Source organism: Tachypleus tridentatus, chromosome 6 (genome assembly GCF_004210375.1).
Source record: "Tachypleus tridentatus isolate NWPU-2018 chromosome 6, ASM421037v1, whole genome shotgun sequence".
NCBI lineage: Eukaryota > Metazoa > Arthropoda > Merostomata > Xiphosura > Limulidae > Tachypleus > Tachypleus tridentatus.
In genome coordinates, this window is record NC_134830.1 from 53,474,513 (window position 1) to 53,500,628 (window position 26,116).

Sequence of the window (26,116 nt, forward strand, 5' to 3'; positions counted from 1 at the left end):
GTCAAAATTAAATTCATGTGAATTACTCTTTTCAATAACACCTCCTTTGCAAAGACGATCTTGTTTTTGTTTTGTTTTTTCTAATTAAGCCTAAATATTTAAAAATATTTACAAGTTTCTGGTGATGGCTTACACATTAAAAGAAATTCTAAAAAAAAAATCATTTAACTTGTGATCCTTCTTAGTCCTAGCGTGGCTTTTCCTCTTCTAACTTAGAAACTAATTCAACAACTGAATTTTATAAATAACTGAATAACGCAAACTTAAGTTTTGTATTGTATATCTGAAGAAGTCTGAGGCTTAATAGTTTACCGAAATTATCATAATTGTATTAAAAATAAACACGTACTTTGAAGTATAACCCTTAGTGACGATTAAGCCTTCTTATCTCACGTTCGCAAGTCACTTAATAATCATGCGTGTGGCCTAGAGATGACAAACGTATTTTACTTGTTTGACAGATGAGGGAGAAAAATAAATGTGGGGTGGGGAAGTTGGTTGCGTTGGGACTCGGAAAGATCGCCTGAAGGTGTCAACCAATCAGCTGCTGTGCTCCTCGTTTCTGTAGTGGCACGTGGAGGGTTTATTCTATGAACGTTTACGACTATGGTAAAGAGCATGGACAAGTGTTATTCCAGCCTCTTGACACAGAGACATGCCAAATGAGGGTTACTTATGGATGTTGGTGATCGGTGTGATTTTTCTGCCGGCCCTGAGTGCGAGAGTAACAGCCACAGGTAAGTGACACAATTCAGAACGGCTTTTTAAAACCAGGTCTAATTACACGTCCCAGGCATCTTTGCATGCGATCCAAACACCCGGATATCAGACGCGTTAGAGCGCTTTGCTTCTATGTGCCAGCCATTAAAATAAACAGATTTTATCTGGCATTTGGAAATCCTGCATTAATTATAACACTTTTGGTTCATCGCTAACGCTGTGCGTCATTTATCATAGCATCATTAATTTTATAAAGTAACACTGATCGATATTTTTTTTATAATTGTTGCACGATTATATATCATCAAGATATTTCACTAACTTAAATTGTTTGTTTTGTTTGTTTTTGAATTTCGCACAAAGCTACAAGAGGGTTATCTGTGCTAGTCGTCCCTAAGTTAGCAGTGTAAGACTAGAGGGAAGGCAGCTAGTCATCACCACCCACCGCCAACTCTTCGGCTACTCTTTTACCAACAAATAGTGGGATTGACCGTTACGTTATCACGCCCCCACGGCTGAAAGGGCGAGCATGTTTGGCGCGACGGGGATGCGAACCCGCGACCCTCAGATTACGAGTCGCACGCCTTAACCACCTGGCCATGCCGGGCCCCACTAACTTAAATACAAGCAATAGTAATGACAGGTTCTTAACCTAGTTACAGTAAGATATTTCATTAACTTAAATACAACCAATAGTAGTGTCAGATCCCTTACATTATTAACCCAGTTACATCAAGATATTTTACTAACTGTTTGTTTTGTTTTTGAATTTCGCACAAAGTAACACGAGGACTATTTGCGCTAGCCATCTCTAATTTAGCAGTGTAAGACTAGAGGTAAGGAGCTGGTTATCACCACCCACCGCCTACCTTTGGGCTACTCTTTTACCAGCGAATAGTGGGGTTGACCGTCACATAAATGTCCCCACGGCTGAAAGGACGAGAATGTTTGGTGCGATGGGGATTCAAATTTTACTAACTTAAATATAACCAATACTAGTGACAGGTTCCTCACGCCATTAACCTAATTATAACATTGTACGGAGCAGATTATAATATATTTCACCCAAAGTAGGAAAGTCTTTTTAGAAGAACATAGAATATAACATTAAATAAACTCTATAAATACGAAATACAAATTCTTTCATTAATCATTGAGCCTTTAGTAGCGAAGATACAATCATGATATAATTACTGTAGAATCGTTTTGTATACAATGGTTAATTTAGCGTTTAATTTTTTCTCTCGGATGAAATACAAGCACACCTTCCTTGTTTTTCTATTTGTTTTTGGTTTTTTTAATTTCGCACAAAGCTACACGAGGGCTATCTACACTAGCCGTCCTTAATTTAGCACTGTAGGACTAGAGGGAAAACAGCTAGTCATCACCACCTACCACCAACTCTTGGGCTAATCTTTTACTAACACATAGTGGGATTGACCGTAACATTATAACGCTCCCACGGCTAAAAGGGCGAGCATGTTTGGTGTGACGGGAATTCGAATCCGCGACTCTAGGATTACAAGTGAAGTATCTTAACCACCTGGCCATGCCAAGCCATCACTTTTCTAAACAACTTTCTAAACCAGAGAAAGCTATTAATCGTATGATTAATTTATTTTTTCGATACTTGTACGTAAAAGGCACTTATTGAACATTTGGGGTATTTAGATTTTATTTGCAATTTTTCGATGTGAGATGAAGTCAAACCTTTAGTATAAGTCAGATTATGTAGGTCGTAGCTTGTGGCTCAGCTTAGCCTTTTTTACAATGTTTATACAATAGACACAAACAGTGCTTCTGAACTGAGTGAATGATTCACCCAGGAGTTGATGAGATCAGTATCATGATGAAAGGGTATCACCAATTATACAAAAAATTCAAGAGTGAAAAAGTCAGTAGTTATTATTATTTATTTTAGTTTTAGTTTGATGTACAGTTAAAAACTTTAAATTGTAATTTAGTACGTTTAGTACTGTGATGAGCGAACTGTTGCGAAAACTTATAGTGAAGAGTGATTGTGAAAATCGGTGAGAAGCATTGCAATAGAGAATCGAATGATAATATGTTATTTTTATTCTTATTTGTCAGTTAGAAATGAGGACTTGATAAATTATTTACAAACCAATGGTCTATTCTTTGTCCAGGGTTCATTAGATTCGCGCGTTTATTAATCCTGAGAGGATAAAAAATGCTGAAATAGTTCAAAAAAGAAAATTTCTTGATTTTCTCTATCTTAATATTGAGCAAATAAATAAACTAATAAAAACACACAAAATAAACTAGACTTGCTTATGATAATCTGTATAAAACACACAAAACAAACTAGACTTGCTTATGATAATCTCCACCACCTCCCCGTAATCACCAGATCATTTTATAAATTTCAACAAGAAGTAAACGCGTTCGAATATTGCCGTAAACAAGTTCGAAGTCTTACCGAACAATGGTTTATTTATTTGTTACTGAAAAACTGTACAAAGGTCTATCTATGCTCTGCCCACCAAGTTTCTCGTTGTGCCACTGGCGAACAAATGGATCTTAAGACAGTTGCTTTTTTACAAGTTTTGTTACGTATGAAGTACTAAGTTGCTTAGTAATTCTAAATCTGTTTGTTGTTAAACTTAACGTTTCACAATGAATTATCTGTGTCATAGGTGTCTGGCATGCCATGGTCGTCGATGTCTGCTGCAGATTTGACACATGAAGAAGAAGAAGAATCTGTGTCATGTGTACCACAGGGATCAAATCCCTAATTTCAGCTTAATACGTAGATGATAAACTTTAGAGTTTGTTTAATTAGAAACGCACACAGTGAGTGCCGCATAGTGAAATTTATTAACCTTTCTTTCTCAATTTTATTATACTTATTAATAGAAACACTAGACTTTATGGAGAGACGGTGATTTTTGTTAAGAATTAGTTACCTTACATTTTAAGCAGGAAACAAACACAAATGTGTTAATTAAAATAATTCCATTTGTGATTACTTCTTATATGAAGGAAATATTTAATACCGTAGTATTCAGTGCAGTGCAGTAAACAATGCCTATATCATTATGGTAGATAGTATTCAGTTCAGTAAGTGTAGTTTTATTATATTATGTTATATTATAGTTTTATTTATGCTTGCTCTTAAAATGTGTTTGAAAAACTACCTCATTTTGTCGTGTTTTTAGGAACAGTGTTATGAACACTGTATGTTACAAATAATATTGTAATATTTGAAATGTTCCATTTTTTAAAATATAATATCGTAATCTACTTTACTACAGTTTATGTTTGGGTGTGTGAATAACTAAAAACAGAAATACCAATATATATATAACCATAAATCATTCTTATTGATTTGTCTTTATTGTAATTACTTTTAAATTTCTTAATATATCTTTTGTCTATTGTTTTCTTCAGTTCCTGTATGTTGTGATCAAGCCACAGGTTCGTGCAAAAAGTCATGTAAAAAGGTAAGAAATAAACAACTTGGCGATTCTAGCTTTTCGCCTTAAGTGTGTTTCATAAGCCTTAGTTTCGTATAAAAAGTCATGTAAAAAAGATAAGAAATAAATAACTTGGCGATTCTAGATTTTCGCCTTAAGTGTGTTTCATAAGCCTTAGTTTCGTATAAAAAGTCATGTAAAAAGATAAGAAATAAATAACTTGGCGATTTTAGCTTTTTGCCTTAAGTGTGTTTCATAAGTTTTAGTTTTGTATAAAATGTCATGGAAAAAGGTAAGAAATAAACAACTTGGCGATTCTAGCTTTTCGCCTTAAGTGTGTTTCATAAGCCTTGGTTTCGTATAAAAAGTCATGTAAAAAGATCAGGAATAAACAACTTGGTGATTCTAGCTTTTCGCCTTAAGTGTGTTTCATAAGCCTTAGTTTCGTATAAAAGGTTACGTAAAAAGGTAAGAAATAAACATCTTGGTGATCCTACCTCTGTACGTTAAGTGTGTTTCTATAGTTGACCCAAAATTTTTGATACCAGTCAATAACAGTAATATTACCACGAGCTGTTCTGCACATCTGTTTATGAACTGTCAGCATCTAGTGAACATTAGGCTTAAATAGTGTGGCATCTGTCACTCAAACAGACACAGCATCTTTCTAAGTTTTATGTCACGTATACCCTTAGTTGTGACCTAACAGTTCTGTTGACAAGCTAATGACGTAATGAGCTGATAATAACAAGTGATGCGATCACTACTATAGACTAAAATTGTAATTATAAAAAAAGAAAAACAGTTCGTTAATATTTAATTTGGAAAACGATGACATAGCATAAATTAATCATAAAGATTTAGCAAGCTTATAAAGAATAGCATTTATATAATACTGTAATTGTCATTGATGTCATTTTAATGTACCAAATAATAAAGTCGTAATTAATAAAGACATTGATATATGAAGTTCAGCAACTTCCACTAGAAAATAATTAGAACGAACGTGATTGTAAATGAATGTGTTACTTTATGTTTATTTTTTTTTTAGGCTTAGCGCTAAAATAATACGTTTTTGACAGTTTCGGTGACTTCAGGTTTATCATGTCTGTTTCGTTTCGGGTTTTCTTTCCGCACATTGTCAGTTTTTGTTTTTGTTTTTACATTCATTATTGAACATTTTGAGTTTTATATTACGAATGTTACAAAACATTTTAAGTTTTATAGAAACAAGTACGGATCAAAAAATATATAATCTAGTTTAGCAATAGTAATATAGAAAGTTTTAATGTTATAAAAAAACATTGAAACAAGAAAATCAAAACTACAACAAATGAGTTTCTTTTTAAGTTTGACTGGTTTGTTCCTATACGTTTTCTAGTTTCCTTCTTTTTTTATTGCCTATATTTTGCTCCAACAACACCATGCGTGGGGCGCGTGATGTGCACGTTAACTTGATTCGATTTTATTACTCATCACGATCTCTACCTAGCGATCCTAAAATCTAATTATATGTCCAAAGTGTATATATATACACACACACTAGTATCCTTCTCGGTACAAGAAAGGAATCTCTGTGGCTTCAGGTGAAACGTTTCTGTGAAAGAATTTTCTGCCTAGAAAAGTCACTACTTACTTAAAAAATAGTGAAACTTTTGATTCACTCCATAAACACTTATATAACGATTTAAGCTATTTTTATAAGTAAATAAGCTTTAGTTCTGCTCAGTCATTACTGTAAAATAGCTGTTGTTAATATTTGGATATTTTAAAAGTGTTTTAAACGGACGATTTTTATGACCGCCATCTTGTTTCAACGCTGTACCTGCTATAGGTACGGCCGTACTATGATACTTATGCCTGTATTTTTGCACCATTTTCCTCATAACTTGTACTACAGTTATACAGTTTACTGATATTCCTTTTCAATTAATATTATTTGTTCATTTATTTTTTTTAATACGCGTGTAATTTTTTTTGCACTATTTTCATCTTAATTTTACACTAACTACACACTTTTTTTGCCATTTTGTTTTGCTTTCTCCAAAGGGTCAGTGATAAGTTTCTGGACTGCCGACATTAAACTTCGATATTCGATTAATGTCCATAGCGCTAAGAAAATAATAACTACTTGTATGTAGTGCAACAGTTACACAGTCTGTTTTTCCTTTTACTTGAAACTCTTATCTACTCAAACTCGGCACAGTCAGGTGGGTTAAGACCCTCGACTCATAATCCGAGGGTCGCAGGTTCGAATCGCCGTCACACCAAACATGCTCGTCCTTTCAGCTGTGAGGGTGTTATAATGTGACGGTTAGTTCTACTATTCGTTGGTAAAAGAGTAGCCCAAGAGATAGCGGTGGGTAGTGATGACTAGCTGCCTTCCCTTTAGTCTTACATTGCTAAATTAGGGACGGCTAGCTCGGATAGCCCTCGTGTAGCTTTGTGCGAAATTGTAACTAAGCTTTTTTTTATTTGCCTGCTAATGTTATTAGTAATTTTGTTCTTTTAGTTTTATGTATACTCAACTCTTCATTTTGTTTCCTTCTAGTGACACAGCGGTATGTCTGCGGACTCACACCACTAAAAACCGGGTTTCGGTACCCGTAGTAGGTAGGACACAGATAGCTCATTGTGTAGCCTTGTGCTTATTTTCAAACAAACATTCATATTGTAACTCATATGATATGTTTTTTTTTTCGTTCTAATGTTATCATATCTTTAACCAGTATCCATACAGTTCTACGTTGTGGTGAAGGTCTCAAACCAAAAATGTCGTTTCTTTCAATAAATATTAAGGAAATATAAATCGAATAACATGCTAATAGCCTTCTTTCTTTACTATTGTATTTCGTCACACACACGCATGAGGCCCGGCGTGGCCAGGTAGGTTAAGGCGTTCGACTCGTAATCTCGAGTCACGGGTTCGAATCACCGTCGCACCAAACATGCTCGTACTTTCAACCGTGGGGGTGTTATAAGGTGACGGTCAGTCCTCCTATTCGTTAGTGAAAGAGTAGCCCAAGAGGTGACGGTGGGTAGTGATGACTAGCTGCCTTCCCTCTAGTCTTAACTGCAAAATTAGGGACGTCTAGCTCAGATAGCGGGCCTGGCATGGCCTAGCGCGTTAAGGCGTGCGCTTCGTAATCTGAGGGTCGCGGCTTCGCGCCCGAGTCACGCCAAACATGCTCGTCCTCCCAGCCGTGGGGGCGTTATAATGTTACGGTCAATCCCACTTTTCGTTGGTTAAAAGAGTAGCCCAAGAGTTGGCGGTGGGTGGTGATGACTAGCTGCCTTCCCTCTAGTCTTACATTGCTAAATTAGGGACGGCTAGCACAGATAGCCCTCGAGTAGCTTTGTGCGAAATTCCAAAAACAAACAAAAAACAAAACAAGCTCAGATAGCCCTCGTGTAGCTTTACGCGAAATTCAAAAACAAACAAACAAACAAACACGCTAGTCCCCCGCTGAGACATCGGTAAGTCTACGGATTTGCAATTCTAAAATCAGGGGCTCAATTCCCCTTCGTGGACACAGTAGATAATATGGCATTGCTATAAGAAAACAAAAAGGAAATGCATACACACATCTTCAGTAACTCAGCGGGTAAGGCTAATGGTTTGTAACACTAAAAATTGAGATTCTATATACCCGAAAGACACAGCATAAATAATACGTTTTGTCTCCAAGTGGACCGCGGGTTAGTTTAGAGACTTACTGTAATAAAATTCCATACGCCATGGTGGATAGAGCGCGGATTGCCTATTTGCTGACACAAACCAACATAGTTTATCCTCTAACACTTTGGTATTGTTATCATTAGAGTATCCGTACTAAAATACTAGCTGCAGGTTTAGACATTTTAATTAAATATGAGCAAATGTTTCGATGCTATTAAAATCTAATGTTCTATTGGTGACGTTACTGTTTGTTTGTTTTTAACGTAAAGTTAGCACAATGAATTATCCGCGCTTTGTACACGGCGGGGAATCGAATCTCTTATTTTAACGTTGTAATCCGTGGACTTAGCGCTAACACACGTGTTAGTTATTAAGTACGTTCGGTATTGTAATATATATTATTAAAAATATTTTTATTGGTTCTATTTAAACCAAAGTTAACAACTAGATCGTTCGCCACCTGTTGCTCATTATGGAAAGTGATATTTGTCTGCAGTAATAAATATATGATGAGCGATGAAAGATGTTCGACAAACCACAGAATCAGTCTTCACGGCACGCAGGGTCTGTAATATTCTATTAAAAGTAGATATTTTCCAGGAGAAAGGATAATTTTAAATCAGGTACAACGTTGCGGTCACAAGTGTAATCATTCCTGAGTACACACGTTTCAAAATTTCTTTTTACTGTTGAAACCTATGTGTTTGAGTGTGTTTTTCTTTTAGCAAAGCCACAAAGGCTATCTGCTCAGCCCACCGTACTGTTGAAACCTATGTGTTTGAGTGTGTTTGCACCAATAATCGAAAAGTCGTTTTCGTTCTGATAAATGCTTACTATAAAACCTGTAACTTGTAATAAACTACACTCAGTCAATACGTTTACCCACAGCGAAATTGTTTGGTTGATTCTAGCTAAGCACAAACCTGCACAATAGGTATCTCTACTCTGCCCATCACTGGTGTCGAAACCCGATGTTTAGCGTTGTAAGTCTGCAGACACTGACAGGCAATAACAGGCAATGCGTTATTGAAACTACCATGGAGAATAAGGGTTGATGGGGTGTGATTGCAACTCCTAGATTCCACCCATATGTACATATACAAAACGTATTTCGAAGGTGTAAAAAAACAATCTCAACACGTTTTTCTGACGTCACTGCTCCCCGCCAGTACGGAAGGCACGGTCTACGTGGAATGGCTGCAGCAGATTTTGTTCTATGTGGGAAACTAACGGAAAAGTCGTTTGTTTGTTGGTTTTTGTACGTATAATAGCTGCTTTATTTGCTTGTTTTATAATGATATAACATACGGTGGCACCTATGTTCTCGAACTTAATCCGTTCCAGAAAGCTGTTCGAAAACCGAATCAATTTTTCCCATAAGAAATATTGTAAATTAAATTGATCCGTTATAAACCTCCAAAATTACGCATTATGAAGCATTTTAATAAAAATTGTGCTTATTTATACCTGTATAATAATACTTACACGCATAAAGTCAACCACAAAAACTATAAACACAATAAATGAAAATTTAACTGCACTTTACCTGTGCTGAGGAGACCTGATGGCGTAAGTGAAAGGTGGTGAGGAACGTGGAGAGTAGGAGGGTTATTATTGTTTGGAAGGGGAGTCACCTTCTATAAAAAACGTCAGGTAACTCTCCTTCTGGGGTTCTTTCTCTTTTCTATCTCTTTGCACTGCTACAACCTGCTTGAGACTCACTGGACCTATTTCTCACTAAAAACTTTTCTAATGAGGTTTGCTTCTGCCTGAATTTTAAAATGTTTCTGAAGTAAGACATGCCATTGTTATTGAAAAGGTTTATGCTGCGATTTGCTACAGCTTTGTCAGGGTGAAAGTTTTCTACAAAACTTTGTAACTTTCCTCATTTTCCACACATTTCCTTGATTAGTGAACTAGGAACATTCTCCCTTCCCTCCTCCTCATCTGAAGACACTTCCTCAGTTGCCTTCTGTTGCTGCTCCTTCTGAAGGTCTTGAAGTTCTTCCGTGGTGAGCTCAGTGTTGTGGTCTTCCACCAACTCCTCCACATCATCACCACTCACATTCAAGCCCATACACTTGCCTAGTGAGACAATATCCTCCACAACAGGCTCAGCCTCAAAGCCTTCAAAGTCTCTATCTGGTACTCAATCTGGCCACAATTTCTTCTAGGCTGAGTTCATGATCCTCAAAGACACTTACCTCCAGGCTATGTCTATGATCCTCAAGCAATGGAGGATATTAAAGTGATTTTTCCATAACTCTCTGAGAGTTAACTCTGTGTCAGAAGTCACTACAAAGCACCTTTGAAACAGTGCTTTGGTGTAGACTTTCTTAAATTTCGATATGACCTGCTGGTCCACGGGCTGAATGAGAGGATTCGTGTTAGGGGGTAAAAGCTTCACCGTAATGAAACTGTACTCCTCCACCAACCCGTCCTCCAAGCCTGGTGGATGAGCAGCTGCATCATCCATCACAAGAAGGGCCTTGAGTGGCAACTGTTTTTCTGTGAGGTAATTCTTTACACTTGGGGCAAACACTTCATGGACCCACTCCATAACAAAATGCCTGGTTATCCATGCTTTACTATTAGCCCTCCACATGACATTTAGTTTACTTTTCATGACATTATTTTTCTTAAAAACCCTGGTTCTCAGAATGGTACACAAGTAAAGATTTAAGTTTTAAATCCCCACTTGCATTACTACATAACAATAGAGTTAGCCTGTCCTTCATTGGCTTGTGTCCTAACAGTGACTTTTCCTCTTTGGTGATATAGGTCCTCTTTGGCATTTTCTTCCAAAAGAGGTCTGTCTCATCACAGTTGAACACTTGTTGGGGAATAAAACCCTCAGCTTCTACATAGTCCTTAAATTCCCTAACAAATTTATCAGCAGCGTCTTTGTTAGAACTGGCACCCTCCCCATGTCTCACCACACTATGTATGCCACTTCTCTTCATAAATTTTTCAAACCACCCCCTATTAGCCTTAAAGGCATTACTTTTATCAGCACTCGTTCCAGGGGTGTTTTTCAGGAGGTCAGCATGCAACTGCTTTGCTTTCTCACAAATGATGGTCTTAGAAATGTTATCACCAGCTAACTGTTTTTCGTTTACCCAAATCAACAATAGTTTTTCTACCTCTTCCATTGTTTGTGATCTTTGTTTCGTAAGCACTGTCACTCCTTTTGCAACATCGGCTCCTTTGCTGACCTCTTTATTTTTCAGTATGGTGCAGACTGTAGACTTCGCAATACCAAATTGTGTACCAAGGTCAGACACGCGAAAACACTACTCTCATACTTCGCTGTGAGATCTTTTTTCACCTCTATTATGGCTCTAACAACTTTTCTTTTTGTTTTGCTGCTTTCATTATCCTTCATTTACTCCATGGTGGCTTATTTAATCAGAATATTTAGAAAAACTATGGTTTGCTGCTTTCATTATCCTTCTTTTACCCTATGGTGTCTTATTTAATCAGAATATTTAGAAAAACAACAAAAAGAAAAACGAGAACGTTCAAAGCAGATTTTAGCGGGTGTGCGGACTGAGCGACAGGTGTGGGTAAAATGTTTTGGGTAAGCTTGGCGTGGGCCGAAAATGGTCGAAGGGTCGTTCGGGTCATCAGTCGGGTTATTTCGGGAGTTCGGGCCACGACAGCTTGGTTCGGGAACCGAGTTTACGTTCGACAACGGAGACATTTTTTTTTTCTCAAACAATATGTTCGAAAACCGAATTGTTCGAGAAGGGAATCGTTCGAGAACCGAGGTACCACTGTATTTATATATGTGTGTGTTTATTAGGAGCTTTTTTTTGTTTCTTTTTGAATTTCATGCAAGCCTTCACGAGGGCTATCTGCAATAGCCATCCCTAATTTAGCAGTGTAAAATTAGAAGGAAGGCAGCTAGTCATTACCACCCCCGTCAACTCATGGGATGCTCTTCTTCCAACGAATAATGGGATTGACCGTCACATTATAACGTCCTCACGGCTGAGAGGACGAGCATTGTTTAGTGTGATGGGAATTCGAACGGCGATTCTTAGATTACGAGTGGAGCTCCCTAACCATCTGGCCATGCCGGATCGATGCAAAAGTTTGTACAGTTTTTGTTGTCCTGTTTTAGAATATTGGTCTTAAAAATTCACTCATTAACACAGGCAATCACGAGTGTTGTTCGTGATACCTAATTTTTGTAATAAGTATTTAATTATAGAAACTATCGTGCGCATGGGAGTGAGTGAGGTTGTGGGTGCAATAGCACCCCTAAATTACACTCTTATAATAAGTTGTAGTGGAAGCTACAAAGGTTTCTAAGATGGTGGGAATGAAAAAGCTTAAAAAATAAGTGTATGAATTTTAAAAACAAATTTATACTTTTCGTATTGGATCCAGGGGTCTTGATGCTCTTACGTTTGGCTGTACAAACTGTTGCTTGTTGTTAAGCCTAAAGGTACATAAAAGGCTGCCCGTGCTGCCACAGCTGAAAGGGCGAGCATGTTTGGTGCGACCGGTATTCGAACCCGTGACCCTCAGATGAGGAGTTGAACGCCTTAACCCACCTAAGCATCCCAGGCCGAAGACTTAGTCAGAGCAGCATTATTAGCATGCTGTGTTCACCGAGGTTTCTGTGAACCTACCAGCCGTAACCATGGTGACATGAAATGGCATCACTACTGGTTACCGCACCTTGTTACAGTAAGTTTAACGAACAGACTTGACTAACACGATTAGCTAATTTTAATTTTTTTTTCAGTTTAGAAAGTCGTCGTGACAAACACACTTAACGTATCCAGTTAAACAAAAAGACCGGAATAGCATTCTTAGAGTGTTGTTATTATTTTGTCAAATGAACTCGTTATAACTGTCCTTTTTCATTGTTATAACCCCAGCTTCCATCACTGTCATTACTCAAGTTCTGAAGTTCTAAGTGGGGGAAAACAAATTTCTTCCTCCTTTTCTGCTCCTTGACATGCGGATGGGCGTGATGAACACCTACTGTCGCGTGTGACAGCTTATTTGTGAAGAGGTGTTTTGCGTGCATATGGCTTAAACAGTCCCAAGTTCCCTACTCGTACTGTTCCTTATCTTACGCCCACGATACATGATTTGCGAAAGAACATCCTAAACTACATTTTGATGGTAGCGATTATTTATTTTACACTAGTTCGCACTGCTGTTTGAAACATGCCGTTTATGAAAAGATAGGTCGTCTAATACAAAGTTCGTTGTTTGTCACTCACGGCCATCTTATCGTTCAAATTTTTGGTTTGGTTTGTTTTGAATTTCGCGCAAAAATACACGAGGGCTATCTGCGCTAACCGTCCTTAATTTAGCAGGTAAGGCTAGAGGGAAGACAGCTAGTCATCACCACTCACCGCCAACTCTTGGGCTACTATTTTACCAACGAATAGTGGGATTGACCGTCACATTATAACGTCCCTACGGCTAAAAGGGCGAGCATGTTTGGTGCGACGGAGATTCAAACCCGCGACCCTTAGGTTACGAGTTGAGTTCCTTAACCACGAGGCCATGCCGGTGCCTCATTCAAATTACTCTTCATAGTTGTTGCTTAAACTTCCTTTTTTCTCTAATATTAAAGTTTTGAATGTATTCTATTTTTATAATCACAGGAACTGTTATTCTTAGATGCAATTTGGAATTTTAGTCTTGGTTAGTTATTAAGAACAAAAACTACATAGTGTTTTGTTTGTGCTCTACCAACTGTGGGTATCGAACCTTAATTTCAGCATCTGAAAATGCGAGAACTGCTGCTCAAACACGCGGACAGTTGGAAAACCATATTTTTAGTCAGTTGAGGTTTCATTGCTGAGTGGATCTCGTATGTTTAGACACGTGAAGTTTGTGGTTATATTTCATACTTTCCGTGACACCAAACATGCTCACCCTTTCAGCCGTGGGAGCATTATAATATTATGATCAATCCCACTATTCGTTGGGAAAAGAGTTAGCGGGGGGTTGGTGATGACTAGCTGCCTTCCCTCTAGTCTTACACTGCTAAATTAGGGACGGCTAACTCAGATAGTCCTCGTGTTGCTTTGCGCGAAATTCAAAAACAAACAAACATACAATATTTCAACCTTGCCATTTGAAAAGATTTACAAACACAGGAACAACAAACACAGTATATCCACCACTGGAACTGGATGGAGAAACAGCATACACTAACACAGAAAAAGCCGAGATATTTAAAAAACACCTAGAAAACACGTTCAAAACACATCATGAACCAGACATGAACAGATACTTTTATAATACAGTCACAAACTTTATTGACCAAAACAGAAGCATTTTTACACCTAAATTTCCAGTCAACAATATTACACACCAAGAAAAAACAAAAGACTGGAGCACTCATCAACTGGTAAAACATATCACTGTTACAGAAGTAGTAACTGCTATTAAAAACACAAAAAAACAAAGCTCCTGGAGAAGATGGTATTCAAGCTATCCTCCTAAAACAAGGCACTCAGAGATTATATGAACACCTAACAGCGCTATTTAATCTCTCACTATCAGCTGGATATATCCCCGTTTCTTGGAAGGAAGCAATAGTATTAATGTTCCAGAAAGAAGGAAAGTCAGCGAATAAACCAAACAACTACCGCCCGATTAGCTTAACCAGTTGTATTGGCAAAGTATTAGAGAGGATAATTAGTAATCGTCTGTCAGTTTACTTAGAAGAAAATTCAAAATTACCAGAAATTCAAAACGGATTTCGAAAAACCGCCAAACTACAGACCACCTGATTCGACTTACAGAATCAATTACCGACAGCTTCAAAAAAAGAATGCACTGTAGCTTGCTTTCTCGACATTGAGAAAGCATTTGACACAGTGTGGCATAACGGCTTAAGACATAGATTGCTTGAAATGGCATTACCCCAGGAAACTATTCGCTGGCTGTCCAACTTCCTGGATAACAGAATGTGTAAAGTAAATGTAAATGGGGCCCACTCAGGGTCCTTTTCACCCGAAGCAGGAGTCCCGCAGGGAGGGGTTGTTAGCCCTATATTATTTATCATGTACGTGAGTAATATGCCTCTGTCGGACCTAAATTTAGGTTATGCATCACAGTTCGCTGACGATGTAGCAGTCTGGAAAAGTGCCCCACTCCGTCAATAGCAGCAACGAACCTACAACCAGTCCTAAATAACATCGAAGAATACTGCCAGAAATACAGAATCAAAATTAATATTCCAAAAACCCAAGTCATAGTATTCAGCAGACTGAATAAGCTGAAAAAAGATCCACCAAAACTCTATATGAATGGATCACTTTTACTGACTGCTACTTCTGCTAAATTTCTAGGTCTAACCTATGACTCAAAATTAACGTGGCTACCACATATTAAAATGTACTGACACGAATCTGGAAAAGAGCAAACTATGCAAGAAGTCTTTCAGGTAAAATCCAAGGAACATCACCAGACAACATACTTAAAATCTACAAAACGTACATTAGACCAACAATAGAATATGCATCACCTGCCTGGATTAACATAGCACCCACACATGTACAGAAACTTCAACGTATACAAAATTCTGTACTAACTTCAGCATACAAAGTACCACGTAGCACCTCAACCACATTCATGCACAAGTATGCAAACATAGATACAATAGCTGAAAGACTCTTGCATAATTCTCTAAAATATTTCAATAAGAATTGGCACAAAATGACTTAATGTGTGATCTCGACAGATATCACGTACATGATGTAAATGGTACTAAATACCTCTCCCCTTTAACATATATTTAAGAAATGTAACACAAGCTGGCCACAATGCACTAGACACTTAGTCCTTGTTTCTTTTTTATTTTTATAATTATTATTTTCTTTTTTTAATCATTATTATTATTTTTATTTTCTTCTCTTTTTTGAATTATTATTCAAGTATTGAATAATAATAATTATTATTACTTTCTTTTCTGTGTGTTTGTGTTACTACAAGTAGTAGTAGCATTCTCTCAATCGAGAAAAAGGAAAAAAAATACAAAAAAAATATATATATATATGAAAATACAAAAAAAAAAAAAAAAATTAAATGGAGAAAAAAAAAAAAAAAACTCCTTGTTCGTCCATGCATGGACTGAGCCCTGAAATGGACCTGAGTATGATGTTATACTTTTACTCTGGCCCAAAGCTTTAAAAAAAAACCAAAAAAAAAACCCTAAAGACAGACGCTATAATCGTTCGGGAGGGAGGAAGAGGTCAAATGTACCTGACCCTCCTGGGTATTTAACAACATCAATACCCAAATACCCACACAGTCAAACTTCAACCTTGCAATCACGTGAAGTTTATCGTTAGGTGTATTTTGTACATGTAGTTGCCTTCCAGTGCGACCGCGATAAGTTATGTTAAAACTCGGAGTCCGATTACCGACGGTAAAGAGAGAGAGCAAATAGTCCACTGAACATCTATGCGCTAAAACAAACAACCAAATAATATTTCTAATCTTGCAAGGTTTTAGTGCTGTGCGTATTTCGTATTGATGCTTCACTGTTTGATGTATTTTCTATTTCTAATCATGCGACACTTGGTCTGGCGCCATACTTTGTATGACTATGGACGTGATGTTTTACTTCATTTGATCTATGTTTCAGCTGTATTTCATCTGTGTGTAGGTGTTACATATCCCTTCCTGAAGGCGACTGGACTCCTCAGTGCCAACTTGTCGATATAATGGAATATACTTTGATTATCGATCCACGTTGAAAGTTCCTCATTTTATAAACCGGGCAGAAGAACGTGTTTAGTAAAGTATATATCAAAAATAAAAAAGGGTGGGAGATATAAGCAAGTTACTGTTCTCAATATTACGACGTTTAGTACACGTGGAAAACACGTGTCACATCAAAGTTTATAACGTCATATAGTGGTGTTGCGGAAAATTGACCTTAATGTAAAGAAAATTAAATTATTTAGCCACGCAGGTGCATTGAAAACCGATATTGTTTTCAATAGAAATGCTAGCAGGGAGTCGGTATTGTTGTAAACAGCGAGAACAGTTTGATAGTGGATGTGGGGAATATGTTACGCAACTTACGCCAATAAGAAAGAATCATATTATTTAATTTCACACGTGAATCTTACAAAGTTTATTATTGGATAGTGAAACATAATGAAACGTGTACCCACCTCGTGAATTGTATTATTGGATGGATCAGACATAACGAACCCTCGTGAGAAGTATTCCTGTATAAATTGTCTGTTGGTTGTTTAGCGCAAAGCTACACAATGGGCTATCTGTGCTGTGTCGAAACCCGGTTTTATTGTTATAACTTTTTATTGGGTAGAGGAAAAATAACTTGATATAGGCCAGACGTGTTTAAAAGAAACAATGTCAGGGTTACCACATCTTTGAGATGAAACCTGGGATTTGTTTTTATCACGGATTGACACTGAAACAGTTTGAATAACAATAACACAGTTTTTACCATTTGCTAAATAATTTTAAACTTGTAGTATTGCGTTTCAAAAGCTTAGGTACTGAATGTGTTAAAACTTATATAGTCGAAATGATACAAAATGTATTATATTGCGTTGAAAAACTGCTTCTTTGTTTTCTGTATTATGGTTGAGCAGATATTCAAATCTCAATTCCTGCGGCTGGTCATTTACATGTTAGGCTTAGAAAATGTAGCAGAATGGAACTAAATTGTGTACTGTGTGATCTTTTTTTATCAAGTGATTCTCCAAATAATGTTTAGAGGTACCATCTATGATGACAAACCCTACATATTAAACAGACAGGGAAATTGTACAGTTTAATAATTTTGCTGTTTCTGGTGGGAACAAAAAATAATAATAGGGCAAAACAATTGGGATGATACCAGTTTAATTGGGGCATCTCGTGACCCAAAGCAATGTGCGTGCGATATATCACATTAAACGTTTTGTCATCTATGTTAAGTCAGTAGGCTTAATGCATTAAAAAACAGGTTTCATACACGTAGTAGGCACATCACAGACATCTCTATGCGTAGCTTTGCGCTTAGCAAAAAACAACAACAACAATGAAATGAACAATATTTTGTAGTCATGGAAATCCTTTATTTATGAGTGAAGATATCATTGATTGTAGACTTGTGGTTATGCATCTATCAGTTTTGAATATATCAAGTTATTATTATGTAGGGAAAGTAGGCCCGGCTTGGCGATGTGGTTAAGGAACTCGACTCGTAATCCGAGAATCGCGAGTTTCAATCCATGTTACACCAAATATGTTCGCCCTTTCAGCCATGGGTCTATCCCACTATTCGTTGGTAAAAGAGTGGCCCAAGACTTGGCAATGGGTGGTGATGACTAACTGCCTTCCCTCTCGTTTTACACTGCTAAATTAAGGACGTCTAGCGCAGATAGCCCTCGTGTAGCTTTGCGCGAAATTCAAAAACAAAACAAACAAACTAAGGAAAGTATACTACACAGGAACCTAGAACAACTGGTTTAAATCAGAGAGCAGGTTGCGTCCTGTTCAATTTGTTATAAACATTTATTAATATCAGAAAGCGTGTGTACGTTTTGGTATGCAGCTATTATTCATTAATTATGATTGGTCTAAAATGGGTAATTTTCAACATTATTTACAAAAAAATAAATAAAACAAAAAACCGAATGACCAATAAAACAACGAGTAGAAACGTCGTCTTCGCAGTATATTTGCTCGTGTTATAACTCTGTGAGACTTATTATTAATGACATTGTGTGATAACACGTCACGTTTGTGCTTTAATGGTTAACGATGCTGTTGTGTTAATTGGAAGTAACACTCTTTGGATTTTCTTTTTCACAACTAAAAACACGGAGTCTCGTTTGTTTATGACTCTATTTTCACTTAAAAAACATGAATTTCCTTGATTCACTTTTCCCCCCACAGAAGATAAATTTCGTCGAGTTCAAGCAGAAATCATTTGCTGATAGTTTGTCTGTATTTGTTTCCATTTTCTTTCAATCTGTTCTAGATTACTGCTTCTGCTGATTACTTCAAATAAATATTTACTACTGAAGTGCGCCGTTTTCGTCTCGTTTTTCATTCTTTCCTCTTTTCCATTTTTATTGCACAAGACTTTTATTATTTTAATATTTCACTCATTTTGTAAATAAGTATAAATATAAATAATTATTAACTGATTTAATAATTGTTTAATTTTTCCACAAAAAGTTATTTCTCGACTTGGGTTTATTCACTGGGATAATTTTTTTTCATTGTCTTTATTGTTTTTTTCATTCAATCACGCACCTGTCCCGTGCGTGTTTATTTATAAAGTTCTCCAACAACAGAACGCGTGTTTGGTTTGATTTTAAATATTGTACAAGACTAGACGCGGGTTATCTGTGTTATTCATCCATAATTTAACAATGAAAGGCTAGAGAGAAGACAGCTAGTCATCAACATCCACAGCCAACTCTTTGGTTACTCTTTTGTTTGTTTGTTTTGGAATTTCGCACAAAGCTACTCGAGGGCTATCTGTGCTAGCCGTCCCTAATTTAGCAGCGTAAGACTAGAGGGAAGGCAGCTAGTCATCACCACCCACCGCCAACTCTTGGGATACTCTTTTACCAACGAAAAGTGGGATTGACCGTCACATTATAACGCCCCCACGGCTGGGAGGGCGAGCATGTTTGGCGCGACTCGGGCGCGAACCCGCGACCCTCAGATTACGAAGCGCACGCCTTAACGCGCTAGGCCGGTTACTCTTTTAACAACGAATAGTGGAATTGGCCATCATATACAAAACCTCCATAGCTGTTTGGTGGGATCGAGATTCAAATCCGCGACCTGCAAATTAGAGTCGAGATCACTAACCATTTGGCCATGCAAGACACAGAATACTTATAGGTGTTTCAGAATGGCTCCAAAATCTGTTATCACGTCCCTGATTTACGACATTATTGACTAGTACTTGCAACAATAGTTAGTTGTTGTATATTATACAGGCTGTCAAGCGCACACGCAAAACAGTTAAACAAAACGAACTAATTACTAATGTGTGTGCCAGGCGTGGCCAAGCGTGTTAAGGCGTGCGACTCGCAATCTGAGGGTCGCGGGTTCGCATCCCCGTCGCGCCAAACATGCTCGCCCTTTCAGCCGTGGGGGTGTTATAATGTGATGGTCAATCCCACTATTCGTTGGTAAAAGAGTAGCCCAAGAGTTGGCGGTGGGTTGTGATGACTAGCTGCCTTCCCTCTAGTCTTACACTACTACATTAGGGACGGCTAGCGCAGATAGCCCTCGAGTAGCTTTGTGCGAAATTCAAAAACAAAAAACAAACAACTACGTAGTTGGTTAATAATGTGTTCTATCACATCCAAGTAAAACTAGATTGATAGTTTTATTGCAATGAATTAATACAATGGATTAAAGGTAATTATGATATAACGTCTTATTTGAAATACACCATGCTTTTAATTGAAAGAAAAAAAGTAAAATCTTTGATATACTTAAGATGCTCATTAGGATTCTTTTTATCCTGCCTTCCTCTGTGGAATATAAACAAAATAAACAAAAGGTGACGCTGTATGCGCTTCCCTGTGAATAGACTAAGTGTGAAATCAATTTGCATATGTTTTTGTTGAAATAGTTATGAATATGTTACCACAACGATAAATCTATTACTAGATAATCACAATTTGAAATAAAACGCTTTAAAATCATTTTTGTCACGCTAATTATTTTTCAATCCTGTATATGTAGCCTGTCGTCATTAAATATACTTGATAGAAACAAAACCTTGTTTCTATTTGACCCTAGATTATTGTGTATTGTTTTGAAATGTGTAAGTCATTGTATTACTTACTGGTAAGTAATAGGCCAAGCAGTTATAATCCTTGGCTGCGCATCGTAAGATCCAAGCTTTGAACCATGATATGCCACTGGGCACTCTCAACCCTTTCGGCCGTGATGGCATGATTATCATAACAGTTAGTTCCACTGTACGGTTAGGAACATCTTTGTAGGCTGCAGGCGCTGTTGACTGGTTATCTTTTAGCTATTCTATGTTGAGAGTAACCATGCCATGCTATGAATATTGGGGCGTATGGCCTGGTTGCTTAGCCCTAATATCAGTAAGTTCATACTTAGGTTGAAAACACTAAATACCCAGCACTTTATTACCTTGACTTTTCTGTGTTTTTTTTTTCTCTCAGCTTAAAGTAATTTGAATGATATTGGTCACTCAAAAACTAATACAATAAGTCTAATGAATATAATTTAAATTTCTTAAATGTTGGACTGAAAGACACTGTTCGTTTGTTTTTTATTTATGCGCAAAAAAGGATATTTGTGCTAGCCGTCCCCAATTTAGCAGTGTAAGACTAGATGGAAGGCAGCTAGTCATCGCTACCCACCGCCAACTGTTGGACTACTCTTTTACCAACGAATAGTGGGATTGACCGTCACATTATAATAAGCCCACAACTTAAAGGGTGAGCATGTTCGGTGACTGGTTCGAGCCAGCGATCCGCAGAATGCGTGTCGAGCGACTTGGCCACCAGGCCATGCGAGGCTCTGAGAAAAGTTTAGAATCGCGTACACATGGAAGTGCTCAATTCTTTCACCAGGTTTCTCTGACTTTCCACCTTTGATGCAATTCTGTTATTTAAAATGAAATAGAATTTTTAACATAAAATAAATGTCTGCCTATAGACGAAATCCTGAGACTAGAGAAACGAGGTAGTAGCAGACGTGTAGATTAGTTCAATATTTCTTCAGGAGCTTAAAAACTAATGTGTTATGGCTTACCATTCTTGATGGCTTTGTTTTAAACTTTTTTTCTGGCTGAGTTGTTTAGCCGGAACTTTGGAAAGGAAGAAAAAAGCAACAACAAAAAACAAACGATTCCAGGTTTGCAACCATGTCCTTAGGCACGTTTTGTGCATTTTGTTTTACTACGATCGACGTATTGGTTTACATATTAATCGAGTTACGTTCCTGTAGTAGAATATTTTAACTTGTCTACCTACCTTGCCACGTGCATTACGTCATTCAGGCTTTTGGTATAATAAAAAAACAACTTTTCACATTATTCTAACTGTTAATTCATTCTTCGCGCTTGTCGTAGTTGCTTCATTTGTTTGTTTTATGATAATGTAATTGACATATATATGTGTGTGTTTATTAGGAGCTTGATTTTTGGTTTGTTTTTGAATTTCGCGCAAACCTACACGAGGGCTATCTGTGCTAGCCATCCCTAATTGAGCAGTGTAACACAAGAGAGAAGGCAGTTAGTCATCACCACCCACCGCCAACTCTTCGGTTACTCTTTGACCGTAACATTATAACACTCTCACAGGAGAAAAGGAGAGTATGCTTGGTGTGACGGGGACTCGATCCCCTCACCTTTAACCTTCTGACCCTACCGAGCGCGTGTGAAACCTTTTTAATTCCCTTATTAAAATTCTCTACGTTAAATATTGTATAGTTAAATACTGTATAGTTAAATATTGTATACTTAAATATTGTACAGTTAAATACTATATAGTTAAATATTTTATAGTTAAATGTTGTATAGTTAAATACTGTACAGTTAAATATTGTATAGTTAAATACTGTATAGTTAAATATTGTATAGTTAAATACTGTATAGTTAAATATTGTATAGTTAAATACTCTATAGTTAAATATTGTATAGTTAAATACTCTATAGTTAAATATTGTATAGTTAAATACTCTATAGTTAAATATTGTATAGTTAAATACTCTATAGTTAAATATTGTATAGTTAAATACTGTATAGTTAAATATTGTACAGTTAAATACTGTATAGTTAAATATTTTATAGTTATATGTTGTATAGTTAAATACTGTATAGTTAAATATTGTATAGTTAAATACTGTATAGTTAAATATTGTATAGTTAAATACTCTATAGTTAAATATTGTATAGTTAAATACTCTATAGTTAAATATTGTGTAGTTAAATACTGTATAGTTAAATATTGTATAGTTAAATACTGTATAGTTAAATATTATATTCGCTTTATTACTGTACATCTCATGCGAAGTGATGTTTATTATCTATTTACCATGTGGCGCTTTCCTATTCTACAACATATATAAATTGATGGTAATAATTTACCCTGTGTTCTGTGAGAGTAAGAGATACGAGTCACTCTTACAGAAAGGTTGTTGTTAGTGGTGTTGTTGTTTTGAATTAAGCACAAAGCTACACAATGGACTATCTGTGCTCTGCCCACCACGGGTACTGAAACCCGGTTTTTAGCGTTGTATGTCCGCAGACATACCGCCAAGCCATTGGGGGGCTACAGAAAGGTCAGTTTCATCTTAAGGTTTAATCACAGATATATGAACAGTAATTACTTACTTGTATTGAGAACTGTAAATAACTGAGACCAGGTCTGCCTAAATAGTTTACGTGTCTGAAATATGAACACTGGTGATACATAGCGCAAACACATACATTGAGGTTGTGTGTCATAAGGGTGACAGTCAAATGCCTTTATTCGGTCAGATAAGAAAAGAATAAAAGTTGTATTAACTGTATATAGTTTGTCACTTCAAAATTACTTCACTTAATAACACGTTTGGAGGCTTATAACGCTAAAAACCGAGTTTCGATACTCACGGTGGGCACAGCACAGATAGCCCGTCGTCTAGCTTTGCGCTTAACAACAAACAACCAAACACTTCAAAATTGTAGATGGTTATACAATGATGACTCAATTTAGTCTTGTGTGGAAATTCTGAAACACTAAACATGGCTGACTTTTCAATGTGCTGAAATTATTTAATTCATTACTAATGAAAAAGTTTAAACAAATGTAGTTGACAAAACTTCATGAGTTGTTGGTTTGTTTTTGAATTTCGCGCAAACCTACACGAGGGCTATCTGTGCTAGCCATCCCTAATTGAGCAGTGTAACACAAGAGAGAAGCTGTATTCACTTCTGAATACAGCTCAAATTTTTCTCCTTCAGGGTCGTTTGCTTATACGTTTCGTAATGATGACAAAAGAAAGTCCCTAAATACTTGGATGTATATTTGCTATTTCTTTCATTCGGAGTATAGTACTTGTATTTTCACTTCGATCCAAAGCACAGGCCATTTATAATAAGCCCTTACATTTTTATGACACTTTATTAATTGAACGTTATTTACTGAGAAGAGTTTTTCGTTTGCAGATGTCGCTGGTGGACATTTCAGTCGACGAAGGTAAAAGGCAAGAGTATCTCCTTAGTCTGAACCATTTCTGTTCAAAATTATTGGTAAGAATATTTTTTTCGTATTTTCACACATACTATTTAAGCAGTAATCAACTTTTCATCTTCGCTCAAACCTTTGCTTAGTATTATTTTGTAAAAAGAGAGTTTCGCATCTCTAACTTTGGAGGCGCATATTACAATATAGATATGACATAAATTGGTTTATTACTTCTGTTATTATAAGATTGCCAAACACTTTTACTCCGATGTGGTATATATTGTAAGAGATTGTTTGAATTAATCAAATATTAAAACACGAGTGATATCCTATTTATTTATCTGGAAAGTGATTATTCGAGCTACAGTAAGGTTAAAAACTCAGATAACAATTAATATTGTTTTGGTTTCAAATTGGTCTGGCACAACTTGGTGTGAAGATCGTGGGTTCGAATCTTGCCCTCAAACATGCTTGCCTCTTCCACCTTGAAGGTTTTATAATGTTACGGTTAGTCCTATTATTCATTGATAATAGAGTGGTCATTATAAGGAATGGCTAGCCTAGATAATCCCCAAGCAGCTTTGCGAGAAATTCAAAGCAAATAAAACAATAAACAGTTTTTTGAAATCTGTTTTTGAGAGACTAGCTAGGTAAAATTAAACTTATCCTTCACCATAATTTATTTTTTCTTTTATCTGTGGTCACTAAATTTTGCTTATAAATCATCAGACCACTTTAGTTGACCTATAAAAAACAAAACAAAACAAAAAACCATCCTTTGAGGAATGTTTAAACTTAACATCTGTTATAAGAGCAAATGGTATAGCATTTTGTACTAGGGTTAAAATCACCAAAAATTGTTCTTGGAATTCGATTACGGAATTGATACTAAATGAAGTATTTATAATAGCGATTTAACACATACACCATTTTTAGAGCAATATATTTAGTATATATGAAGCTATGGCGACATAAAGTTGATGTATCAACCAATATTAGTTATGTATTAGAATTCCTAAATAACTGACACTGTAATTGTAAACAGCCTTATGCAGAATATGGTTACAAGACACTTTATCACGATAAAACATCAGGTCTATTGTGTTTCGATATCAATTTGAAGTGAAGCACTCAATAGCTTAATAACAACCCTCTCTGGATAGAATACAGCGAAACTTTTTGTTATACTTAAGTTATATATATTTTTAACTTGTTACTAGATATTTGTTTTCCTATATTACCCAATAACTGTTCTACATCACTGGGTAATATAATAGAACATATTTTCTTCAGTACTGAAATTCTGAAAGAAATTATCCGTTTACTTTATCAGTATAATTAACATATTAATTTTCACCTGGTTTTCAACTTAGTAAATTTCCCGTCAAGGAAAACGAAATTACCTTTGGTATGTTATACGTATTTGCACTATTTCATCACGAATTAACTTTCTTTGTCATCATTACCCTCTTCATTTAGGGTCAAAACATCGTTATCGATAAAACCCATACCATCATTTTCGTCATGCACGACGTCATTACTAATATTCACAATACTGTTATTGTAATTTGACTGTGGGCCTTTTCTTCTACCGTTTGTTGCTTCATTAGTACTTGCTAATACATATTTTGGCTGCTTCCGGCTTTCCAGTCTCTAGTATTAATGCTAACTTTCGTTAAAACACTGGACTTAAACCAACTTGTAATTTATTTTTAGGGTTCGTCGTTAATCGCAAAGCTACACAATGAGCTAACTGCGCTGTCTTCCGTAAGGAATCGAACCCTTAAAGTTAGGGTTATAACCCTCTAAGTTTACCGTTAAGCCAACAAATATATATTTTTTTAATTTTGAAAAGCTAGCACTAGACACAGATTGTTAAACCACCTTGACAAGAAACACTGACTATTATGGTATATCTTTTTAAATCTTTGACAAAAATAGGCACTATTATGGTGTTTCTTTATCAATCTTTGACAAAACACATATACTATTATGATGTTTCTATTTTAAATCTATATAATATAAATACGTGCTGTCGTTTTTCTTGTTATTGATATCCAAACGATTACACATTCCACTGTTTCAACTTCGAACAA

General features: G+C 36.4%; 1 protein-coding gene across 1 annotated transcript in view; it reads left to right on the forward strand.

Annotated features, from left to right (window-relative positions):
- The first annotated feature begins 587 nt into the window (after positions 1-587).
- The window catches only part of LOC143251613 (reversion-inducing cysteine-rich protein with Kazal motifs-like), a 93,592-nt gene continuing 68,063 nt past the window's right edge, over positions 588-26,116 (forward strand). Inside the window, exons 1-3 of the mRNA XM_076502882.1 lie at positions 588-737; positions 4,132-4,184; positions 24,002-24,085. Of these exons, the coding sequence (XP_076358997.1) occupies positions 656-737; positions 4,132-4,184; positions 24,002-24,085 (219 nt within the window). The 5' untranslated portion in view covers positions 588-655. The remainder of the gene's footprint in view (positions 738-4,131; positions 4,185-24,001; positions 24,086-26,116) is intronic.